Source organism: Chionomys nivalis, chromosome 9, assembly GCF_950005125.1.
Source record: "Chionomys nivalis chromosome 9, mChiNiv1.1, whole genome shotgun sequence".
Lineage (NCBI taxonomy): Eukaryota > Metazoa > Chordata > Mammalia > Rodentia > Cricetidae > Chionomys > Chionomys nivalis.
In genome coordinates this window covers 31,544,590-31,556,738 of record NC_080094.1, presented here as the reverse complement: position 1 = coordinate 31,556,738, position 12,149 = coordinate 31,544,590, and the positions used below count along the sequence as shown (strand labels likewise).

At 42.4% G+C, this 12,149-nt stretch overlaps 2 protein-coding genes across 2 annotated transcripts in view; both read left to right on the top strand.

Annotated features, from left to right (window-relative positions):
* Positions 1-12,149, top strand: part of Dtd1 (D-aminoacyl-tRNA deacylase 1) — a 223,348-nt gene that overhangs the window by 185,347 nt on the left and 25,852 nt on the right. The gene's annotated exons all lie outside the window — the stretch shown is intronic.
* Positions 10,387-10,857, top strand: Scp2d1 (SCP2 sterol binding domain containing 1). The gene has a single exon (XM_057781020.1). It carries the CDS (start codon positions 10,387-10,389, stop codon positions 10,855-10,857), a length of 471 nt encoding a protein of 156 aa, XP_057637003.1.

Below are 12,149 nucleotides of genomic sequence, written 5' to 3'. Positions count from 1 at the left end.
CTGTCTCTGGGTTTTTATTATTCATGTTGCAGAGAGTCTTAGAGCAGTGGTTCTCAACCTTTTTAATGTGTCCCTTTAATACAGTTCTTCATGCTGTGGTGACCCCCAACCATAACTTACCTTGTTGCTACTTCATAACTGTAATTTTGCTACTGTTATGAATTGTAATGTAAATATCTGATATGCAGGACCCACAGGTTGAGAACCCCTCCCCCCATAGTATCCTCAACCCTGCCTGGCCTTTGCAGAAGCAGCTGCCGATAAACTCTCAGTCATCTCTGATATTCTAGTTTGCTTCTGAGGCACATATTACTGGAACATACTCAGGGCTTCTGGGAAGTCTGGCAGAGCCCTGCCTCGAAAGCAACTCTCAGTGAACACAAGCCACTGTGGAGAAACATGTCACATGACCCAATCATGCTAATTTGTAGTTAATAGGAAATTATCATACATGTGCTCCAGAGAACAGGATAAGCACCAAATTGACCACAGCCTAAGCTGCTGACTTATTCACACATGAGATGATAAATGTGTATTGTTTTAAGTCTGTTAGTTGGGGCGTGACTTGTTACATGGCATTTTGGGGGTCATTGATAGCTAAGACCTATTTAAGCTACTCACCAAGGACAATGTGCTCTCGGTAGTTAGAAGAAGTTGAATGTATAGCCTCTTAATGAAATTATAATCAATAAAATTACATTATATTTAGTATATAATTGTATTATAATTAAATTACGCCTTCTATAATTTGACATACTACTCAGGAATCACACACATGGGCACACATACATCCTATTCAGAGATAAATGCAGCAATACTAATATAATTATGTTTGTCTTTTGGCTGGTAATTATGACACCAAGTGAGGGTGTCATAATACAGGTCAAAAGCTAGCCATTAAAACAGAGTCTTTGTTTTTTTTTTTTTTTCTAGTGTACTTACAGAGGTATTGTGGCTCTTTCAGGACAGAGTCAGGCTGTGGGAGAGATTGAGAACTTTAGGGAGAAGCTCCACTATGAGTTGTAAAGCCCTAGCCAAACTTTAGGGGAAGTAAGAGAAGAAAATGAGACATAAAGCTAAGAGAACTTGTAAGCTAAGAGAACATCCAATATTGTAGGCATCAAACCAGGCTAGCTTGAGTTCAAAAAATATATCCTAGGAAACAATAGCTCACTTTTCACATGGGCACAGAGTGAGGAGCTATTAGAACCAATTGGTCCACATAAACCAGATGTTTAGACAGAAAAGCTTCTAAGAAATAGCACAAGTTGTTGGGGCTAGCATTGCCCAGTAGCATTTACTGGGACTCCGGAGAAGGTCTATATCAGTCTCTTGAGCAAAATCAAGAAATGTCCATGTTCTACTGGGCAAAATTTTTCTGTGTTCACCCTTCATCCCAGTCCAGCTTGAATTCAGATTCATTAAAGTGAGGGTCTGTGGGCATTTTCTGGTTTCCTCAAGGAAAATATCTCAAAGAAATTCTTTAAACCACTGTTGGCTTCTTTGTACCCAACCACTCACCCATTCTGCCCTTTGTGAGTGATGAATAAACTAGAAAGTATAAACCAAGTTCCTACACATCTAGAACTTTCACTGGGCGTTACATTTCCAACTTTCATGTAGAGGTCTTAAGTGACAAAAGAAGTTAGGACGAGGCCCCAAAGTAGCAGTTCTAAGAATGTCCATGTTGACGGTCAGGGATGCCAAGAAGAGAGTGCCAGTTCCTGGTTCCACGTCACCTTTTACTTCTGAGTGGAAGCTATGTGTGAACACATGGCTGGTTCCTGGTTCCACGTCACCTCTTACCTCTGTGGGGTAGCTGTATATGAATACATGGCTGAAATTGAGAGAAAGCGTCTTGACACCTCATGGTTGGGTCTCTTGGACTACCAGCCCACTCCTCCCCATGCTTTAACCCTGTTTCTTCTAAATCCTATAAAATTCCCAGGCTCTCAACTCATTGGTGCCACATTTCTCTAGCCATTCCTACTATTCAGGAGCTCTGCCCCATTTCTTGCTCTCCCTTAAGATCCCAACTATGCAGTTAAAATAGAAATAAACTTCCTAAACTTTGTAGGCTGTGAATTTCACTCTTTGAATTTACAAGTAAAGGTCCTCTCCCCATTGCTAGTTTAATCTCAAGTTGACACAAGCTATAGACAATTACTTGAGGTTAGGAAATCACAACTGAAAAATTTCCTTCATGTGGTTGGGCTGTAGACAAACCCGTAGGGCATTTTCTTAATTTGTGATGCCAGAGGGCCCAGCCCATTGCTGGTAGGTCCATACTTGAGCTTTTGGTGCACAGGCAGAGCAAGTCACGAGGAGCAAGTTAGTAAGCAGCACTCCTCCATGGCCTCTGCATCAGTTCCTCCCTACAGGTTCATGCTCTGCTTGAGTTCCTGCCCTGACTTCCTTTGATAATGAACCCTGATATGGAAGAGTGAGTGAAATAAACCCTTTTTGCCCCAACTTGCCTTTAGTCTTGTGTTTCATCACATATCTAATTAAGACAAACCCCCAAAGCCACTGGTTTGAGGGACAGTTGTGCTGGCCTTCATATTTTCAGAGACCTAGACCCTGAGCTGAGGTCACTAAGAGCCAAGAAAATCTCTATCACTCTCAAAGACACCTCCAAATTTCCCATACATAGGGACATGGCTGACTCTAACCATGGTCCTGTGGGGTCTCACTGGCAGCCCACTAGGTCCTCACATTAAGTGTTTTTCTTCAGCTATGCTTCTATCAGTGATGAAAGTACAGGGCTAACACAAAGGTGGCTGTATTACTAAAAGCCCACCCCAGCATGAATGACAGCCCACAAAATCTGGAAATTTAGAGTTCATTGGGCAACCTGCAGGCAGAGTGACTCAGGCGACTTGGCTGGTCTCTCGGCAGTTCATATTGCTTATCTAAACATAGAGAGGGAGTGATCTAGTATATCTAGTTAATTTCAGGGATTTCCTGAGATTTCGGAATTATTTCCCAATTTTTAACAGGGTCCCTTTAGTATTGATAAGCTTCCCTCTAAGATGGAATGTATTTTCTTAGAGAAAATTTGCTACAGAAAATATGAACATTTCATGATATATTGTGTTCTGCAGTGTTGCTTGAGCGTTGGGGGCTGGAAGATGATGTTGGTGTTCTGTTTCTTGCTGACCATTCAGTTACCCCTTGTTTTTAATCACTTTGTTGAAGGAGAGAGGGGGCCTGCTTTTCGTCCCGGCTGCCCAGCTAGCTTAACCCCTGAAATAACCACACAGAAAATGTATTGGTTAAATTAGTTCTGGCCCATTAGTTCTAGCCTCTTATTGGCTAACTCTCATATCTCGATTTAACCAATTTCTAGTAATCTGTATTTTACCACTAGGTCATGGCTTCCTGGGAAAGATTTAGCATGTCTGACCTGGAGGCTGGCTCTATGGCGGCTCTCTCTGTCTGTCTTCTTCCTCCCAGCATCCAGTTCTGCCATTGACAGCCTTCGAATCTAACCATTCCAATACAGGGAAGATATATCTCACTGGAGAGTTATCCATCAGTGCCCTTGATGAATTGGCTCCAGAATCCCGCACAGCTATGCAGCTTTACATATGCTCAAGTCCCTTTTATAAAATATTGTATTTACAATAAACTACACAATTCTGCTATGCATTAAAGAGCCTCTATATTCTTACAATGCCTAACACAATGTAGAACATTGAATAAGTAGTTACTATTCTATATTATATTGTATTTTTTAGGAAACAATCACAAGAAAAACATCTGTGCCTACCCAATATGATACAATTAAAAATATTTGTTTCCTATCCACCATGTGTGTTCTTTGTAACCCAGCCTATAACTTGTGGCAATTTCCCGCCTTCAGCTCCTGAATGCTGGCATTACAGGTACATGCCACCACTCACAACTAAAAAGAGTAGGTGTGTTCTTAAGTTGCATTGTGGGATTATGAGATCGGAAGATGTGGAAATCTGGCTGGAGTTTTAATTCACATTTCTCCAATGATTAAAGATGTTAGATACTTTTCAGTGTGCCTGGTGGCCATTTGTATTGGGATTTCATTAAGGGTGAAGATAACCACTTAGTAAAGATAGAAGTTCATGAAGGCAACAAAGTTGTGTTTATGTAAAGTTTATTATGTGTATTTGACGTGTTTAGCTTGCATCTCTCTTAGTGTACAGTTGTCTGTGCGTGCGTGTGTTATGTGATCACGTGGAGGTCAGAAGACTACTTTTCAGTGCCCTCTCCTTCTACCAAGGACATCCCACGGAAGTTATCAGCTATGTGCTTTGGACAAGTTACCCAGCCTCCCAATTCACACTTGTAAAATGAAAACATATGCGGATTTATTGTAGAGGTTGAAGGATTGCGACTATTCAGTAAACAACAGCGACAGCTGGAAAAAGACATAAACTAATCTTCACAGGATTTTACATGTCAATTGTGTTGGGCCAAAATTATCTCAGGGCTTATACCTCGAGGCCTGTAGGACAGAGAGAAGTCTGAGTGGGGATAAGACAGCAAATTCTAGGTAGAAGGCCCTCCAGCCAGAGGGAGGGCGTGGCTGTCTCTCATTGGCTGGAGGTACCCTGCATCACATCAGCCCCTATGATGACCCTTAAGCTTTATAAGCGGATGCTCAGAGTAATAAGCTGAGTTCCTGCTTTGAATCTGATTGTCCTGCATAGTGGGGCTGCGGAACGGTCGGATAGCGCACTCACCTTTCTCTGGGGAATAAGGCTAAGGAGGCCTGGCAAATAGAACCTTTATTCATAAATGACAAACTTGGTAGAATCAAATTATCCTTCAGGGTGAAACAGACAAGCATAGGAAAGAGCTTAGCAGGCTGTGACACTCCTTGATTTGGGCTATACCCATATCATTGTGCAAACTTATTAGCAACCTAGGACCGACTCCTGAATAAATCCATGGACACGAATCACTGAAATAAGTTATCCCTTTAGCAGCCTTTCATAGCATCATTTCTTTCTTTAAATGATATTTTTGTTGATTTATTGAGAATTTCATACAGTTCACTTTGAACATATTTATCTCCATCAACTCTTCCCAGCTCCTCCCATAACTGCCTCTTACTCTCCATGCCTTGGCCACCCAACTCTGAGATTACTCCCCCCCCCATTAAGCCCAGTTTGTAGTTTCCAACTAGTCTTGAGAATGGGCCTGCCCAGATGTGGGGTCAGCCTACCAGGGTCATGCCATTTAAGAAAATGGACTCTCCCTGCCCCATCAACTATCAGGTGCCAATAGTTCTGCAGCTGATGATGGGGTTTTATGCCTACCTTCCATGCTCCCCCTCCCCCTCAGGTTGGATGTTCGTCTAGCCAAAGCTTACACAGATCTTGCGTGGTCTCTGTGAGTTTCTGTGTGCAACTGCCCTGTTGTGCCTGGAAAACACTGTTTCCTTGTTTTGAACTTCAGAAAAGAAAGCCACAAACAATAACCCGGGTCCTTGAGTCTCTTTACTCCCATAGCCTGCTGTTATTCTCGACAGTTTATCTGACCTGTTCTAGCACTTTATTTCAAATAAAGCTTTCTTACTACATTTCAATTTCTGTGGGCTTTAATTTCACTTTTATAAGAGCTAAGAACCTGGAAATACCTTGTCCAGACCACTGGTAAAAACCATGGTCACATGATTGAAAATTATTTAGTAACAATAAAAAATGCTATAAAGATGTGAAAAGAGGTGGAGAATTCTCTTAAAGTTTGATTATCAAACGATGTGTGCGATGTGTATGTGTGGTGTGTGCATGTGAGCGTGGTATGTGTGATATGTATGTCTATGTGTGGTGTGTGCATGTGAGCGCGGTATGTGTGATATGTATGTCTATGTGTGGTATGTGCATGTGAATACAGTATAGTTTTCAAAACTCAACCCCTGTCTCTCTCTGTTTTTCCCTCCCTCCCCCACTCTGTATACCTGTGAAGACCAGAAGGGGACCTTCTAACAGGTTGATGTGAGCCCCGTGATGGAGGTGCTAAGAACCAAACTTTGATCTTCTAAATGGGTGGCAAGCTTTCTTAGCTGCTGAGCCATCTCTCTAGCTACAGGAGAGATCATATTTTTATAAGGAAAAGAAGGCAGTCTGAAAGACTTCCTATTGTATGTTTACAACTATATGAGATTCTATAAGGGGCAAAACTATTGACAGTAGAAAGATAAGTGGAACTCATAGGTTATGGTGAGGCTTGGATAGATAAGGGGTAGTGACAGTATCCTGCATGGCCCTGCAAGGGTGAGTACATGGCATTATCCCATGGAATGTATGAAATTGAGAGAAATATACTCTGAATTATGAATCTTAATTAATATTAGTATATGAAAATTGGTTCAGTAGTTGTAACAAACACACCACATTAATGCAAGGTGTAAATAACAGGATCTTGTGTTAAGAGGAAGAGGGGATATTTGAGAACTTTCTATACTATATGAAGTCTAAAACTGTCTTAAAGAAAGAACAGTTTGAGAAGTCCGAGGCAGGAGGATTGAAATTCAAGACCTGCCCAGGCTACAAAGTAAGTTAAAATATAAAGTTGAAGAAGAAGGCTGGGGTCATAGTTTTTTGGTAGGGTACTTGTGTGTGGCCCTGGGTTCAATTCCTGGTACAGTAAAAGAAAAAAAAAATTACAAACCCTACTAACAAATGTTGAAATTAAATGCTTTCTTAGTTTATATTAAATTATTCCCTAACTGTGTGTTTGCTATTTGTAAACATTAACCCCAGGACGCATTATGAAATTGCTATTATTTTCAAATCAGTGGGGTTGTAGCAGGTGTGTGAGTGGGCATATGGATCCTCCCGTGCCAAGTTTTAACAAGCTGTGGAATCTTTAGGGATCTTGTTAAAACAGACATTGCTGTAGCGGATCTCAGATGGGGCCTGAGATTTTGTATTTCTGAGAAGCTCACAGAGATGCCACTGCCGCTGGTCAGCAAATCACATTTCCCAGAGCAGCTGTGTACACAGAACACCTAGGTTTGTTTCCTGGCTGAGGTGAAAACCTTTCTATTGTCTCAGGCAAGTTCCCGCTCTGGATATGCAGATCTCTCATGAAGAAAGACCACAGGCTGCCATTGCCCAAGACATGTTTGTTTCCAGGCTGAAGATCCTGGCCCCAAGGCTTGTTGGCAGCTTCAGATTATGTTTTAAGCACACAGGTCAGCTAGAACCTCAGAAATGCCAAATAACAAACAACTCCAAAGCTCAGAGACTTCAAAGGACTCAAATTTATTCCACAGGCAAACAGGGAAATTAATATTTGGCGAACCAAAGCTGGGCTCTGCTGGATTCGGGCTTAGTTCCATGTATCTCTTCCCTGTACTCACAGTTGCCCAGGAAGTACCATTTAATGGCTACGACAAAAACGTAAGGTTGTCGTAAGGGTACAAACCCAGTTACCCTGACACGTTTCAAGCTTCTGCTCATTCGATGTCACAAATGTCCCACTACCCACAGCAGGTCCCATGACCATGTCCAGCTCCAAAGTGGTGGGGCTGTGTCCCCCACCCCCAGTGAAAGACATTGCAAGGCTGTTGATGAAAGACTCTTTTAGCAATGTGCAAAGTTGAGGCCGGTAATTTGCTCTGGCACATTCTTTCTACAGAGTGGGAGAATTCCTCCCATCTACAACATGCAATCGTGTCATTCCCTGAAGCCGTATCTAGCAAAGAAAAGCTATTCCCCATGCCTCTGAATAGACTTCCTCTCACAGTTGTCTGCCTTAGAATTAAAAGCTATGTGGGCTACATACCTATTAGACTAGCTAAAGCAAACGGATCAACTCCCCACCCCCCACCAAGCAAGATGTGAATGTGGCGTGTGTTTGTGTACTTGGGCTATTGTAATAAAATGCCATAGCTTTGATAGCCTAAGAAATGGGATATGTCACCACAGTCGCTGCCCTGAGCCTTGGCGATGAATTCTAAACATTCCACATGCTTTAGCACATTTAATTTTCATCACAGCCTCTGAGATAGGTACCCTTTTATCCCAGTTTAGCGGATAAGAAACCTGGTGGGAATCAGTAGATAGGAAGGTAAGCCAGCTAGTAAGTAGTGTGGCCAGGTTTGAACAGAGGCAAACTGACACTAAATCCTATGCAAAAATAATGCCTATGGATCCCATAGCCAGCTTCCTCCAATGTTAGCATCTCATAAAACTACAGTGTGAGGATCCGATCTAAGAAATTAACATTGGGAACTTCTTGACGTTGCTAATTAAACTTGAACCAATATGCGAGTTTTGCCTATTGGCTCACTAATACCCAGATTTTGATCCAGAGTCCAGATTTTGGCCCAGGATTTCATATTGATTTTGGTTGTATATTTCCGTAGTACTTTGAAATCTGTAACAATTCTTCAGTCTCGCGATCATGACCATGACGCATTGAAGAAGTACCTGCCAGTTATCCCACAAAGTGTCTTTTGTTTGAGGTCTAATGTTTTCCCATGTTGAGTGTATACATTTTTTTGGTTATGCACTTTTAATAGATGGGTGATCTTGTGTCCTCCCCAGGGACACAGATCAGATGTACGTGATGTGAGGTCTTTTTTTCTGGACTTTGACTACTTGGCTAAAATTATTTCTGTTAGAGTTGCTGCTGCTGTTGCTGGTGTGTGTGTATGTGTGTGTGTGTGTGTGAGAGAGAGAGAGAGAGAGGCACATGAGTGTGAAGGTGCAGCACTGTGAGCACATGCAGAACTAACAGGATGGTACTGGGTATCTTTAACATTCTACACCTGATTGTCTTGAGGCAAGTTCTCTCACTGATCCAAAATCTTACCACTTCAGCTAGGCTGGCTGGTCACTGAGTACTTGGGACCTGCCTGTCTCTGCCCTGCAATGATGGGGCTACAGACATATGAAGCTTATGTTTTGATTATGCCTTACATGTTGGAGAGTTAAATTCAGGCCCAATGCTTTCTCAGCGAGTGGTTTGACTGGTGAAGCCATCTCCCTGTCCCGTTTTTCTATTGTTGTTTTTTCTCTTTGTAAACAGTACATGTAAATAGCAATGCGAGATGTTTCAAATGTCCTGTTTGCCCATTCCTCTTTGCCCACACTTGCACCTGCATCATGGTGCCAAGTAGTCATTTGATGTATTCTTTATTCTCACCACTTTTTTGAGGCTTGATAATTGGATTTCTGTTGTGGGGAGGAGCTGCTTCTTTCTTTGTCATTTGTTCAATTCCTTATGTCTTTATTGTCCTGCCAGGGTACAGGGAGCATCTCAGGGATATCTCCTGAGATATTGCTTCTCCCTTGTTTTTTTCTTCTATTTTCCCCTCTACCAGTGACCTGATAAAACCAAATCTACCACCAGCATTTGTGACTTAGGAATTATGTACTTTTTAAAAAGAGTTTGAATTTTTGTGTTACTTTATTTTATTTTTAAAAAGAAAACAGTCTTTTCTCATTTTACACACCAATCCCAGTTCCCACTCCCTTCCCTCTTCCAATTCCCTCCACCTTTCTCCACTCTCCCACCTCCACCCACCCCCGTTCCACTCCTCAGAGAGGGTAAGGCACATTGCTTTGAGAAAGGTCCAAGGCCCTCCGTTCTATATCTAGGCTGAGCAAAGTATCATCCAAAGAGAATGGGTTCCAAAAATACCAGTACAAGCAGTAGGGATAAATCCTGGTGGCACTGCCAGTGGCCCTACAGTCTGCCCCAGCCATACAACTGTCAACCACATTAAGAAGGACTAGTTTGGACCTATGCTGGTTTCTTCCCAGTCTGGCTGTAGTTGGTGAGCTCCCATTAGCTCAGGTAAGCTGTTTCAGTGGGTGTCCCCATCATGGTCTTGACCTCTTTGCTCATATTCTCACTCCTCCCACTCTTCAACTGGACTTTGGGAGCTCAGTCCAGTGCTCCAATGTGGGTCTGTGCCTCTGTTTCCATCAGTTGCTCGATGAAGGTTCTATGGTGACAATTTAAGATGGAATTATGTACTTTTAAAGGAATCAAAATAACTGGTTTCTCAATCAGGGTTGAAACACAGGGACAAGTCTGCTTCGGAAAGCTACAGGTGTTCCTGTCGCTAGAGCTCAGCCTGGGGCCAGGTATCCTGATCCCCACCAGAGTTCAGACCTTTGGCCTCATGGCTCCAGAAGTGCTAACTGGCCAGGTGTGGTGGTGGTGGTAGTGTGTGTGTGAGGAGGATGTGGTATATTTCTGCCTCACAATTACCCTCACCCTATGTCATATTTTAGGATTTGTTTGGCCAATAAGATTGCAGCACACACACACCAGCCTCAGACCCTGCTGGAGCCTTGCCTTTGATGTCACAATCTGACCTTCAGGCACTAATCTGGCTACAGCCACTCATAGGCCAGATGGCAAAGTAAAGAAGACCACAGTAAGATGTGGAAGAGAACTGATCCTCAAGCCAAGATCAAAGCAGGAGATAGGCCCCAGACTTGCCATTCTCTGGCTCTGGGGTCGGCCACACAGACAGCACCGCCACACCCTCTAGAACCGTCAGACTTTCAGGGCTTCTCCGTGTTTGAGGACATTAGCCATCACATCAAAGAAGTAGGAGCCCAACTGGTAAAGAAAGTGAATGCCATCTTTCAGCTAGACATCACCAAAGATGGGAAGACCATTCTGCAATGGACCATTGACCTCAAGAATGGTTCTGGGGACACGTACCTGGGATCTGCCCGGCTTCCAGCAGACACTGTCTTCATCATTCCTGACTCTGTATTCATGGAGTTAGTTGTGGGTAAGATGAACCCACAGAAGGCTTTCCTGGCTGGCAAGTTCAAAGTGAAAGGCAAAGTTTTCCTTAGCCAGAAGCTGGAGAAGATCTTCAGAGACTGGGGCAAATTTTAAGCATGCAGGAAACCCAGAGAAGATCAAGACTTCTGGTTTATAATGTTGACTGGCAGCCATGCTTAAACTGAAGATTAAAGGAAAAAAATAGCCAATATTTTTACTCAAATTCTTCCTATTCAAGTTCAATTGATTTCCTGCTGATGTCTACATTTGCTGGATTCTGGGACAGTAAAAAGTGTTGGAGTGTAACACCTAAAACCTTTGTCCTTTCAATTCCTTAGCTGGGCTTCTCCTCTGTTATGTCAGTGTGAGGCCGCATGAAGCTGAATGGGTCGTTCTGTTTGGATCTTAAAGCTGATGATTTTCTAAGATATGAGTATATCTTAGTATATATACTTTATATATATCTTTATATATATACTTTATATCTATCTATCTATCTATCTATCATCTATCTATCTATCTATCTATCTATCTATCTATCTATCTATATCTTAGAAAAATATATAGCCTTTTTAGTAGTTTGGAGCTTTAGGGGAAAGAAGTATGTGGGCACTATGCATGGTGATTTCGTTCCAGAAGCAGAGCTTACTGCAGGTCTCAAGGCCCTGAGACCGTGATCCCTACAGCTCTGTGCATGGAATCCAGCAATAGTGAGATGTTTTTCTGGGTATAGTGTATCCTTTGATGGATTCAAGCCAGGAAATTTGAAGGGCCTGAAAGATAGGCCAGATCATGTAGCAGAATTGTCCAGAAGCATAGTTCAAGTCTGTATGATGGGAACCTCAGTTTCGACTCAGTTGGTCTGTCCTGGGGAGAATGTGCCTTTCAGCCATGTTTCAATGTCAGTGGGGCCACCTTTGAAAAGCTTTTGCCCTCCTTTGCTTTGTGGGAAGGTTATGGTATTGATCATTGTTCTATGCAAGACCAGTGAGATGCTGTCATTATTTAAAGACAGGCTACATAGTTCTCTCAGATCCATTTCTAAAGAATTCATGTTACTGGAAGTTTGTGCATTGGCATTTTAATAATCAAGTTCATGCAAGGGGTTTTCCTCTTTCTGGTAGCTTTCCTCACGTGTTTTCTTGGACTGGTATGAAGCCAACTGCAGCTCATTTGGTCTCTGCAAGTGAGTGTGCGCATCATTGGTTCACATGTGGTCTGGGCGAATCTTTAAATATGTGCAGCATAGATATTCTGAGGCTCCTATGAAAGTTATGTCAGAACTTTGGTGATCAACACAGGTTTGTCTTCTTAGTCTATTTTACGCTGCTATAATACAACATCTGAGATTGAGTACTTTTTATAGAAGAAAGGTTTATTTGACTTATGGTCTCAAAGACTAGGAA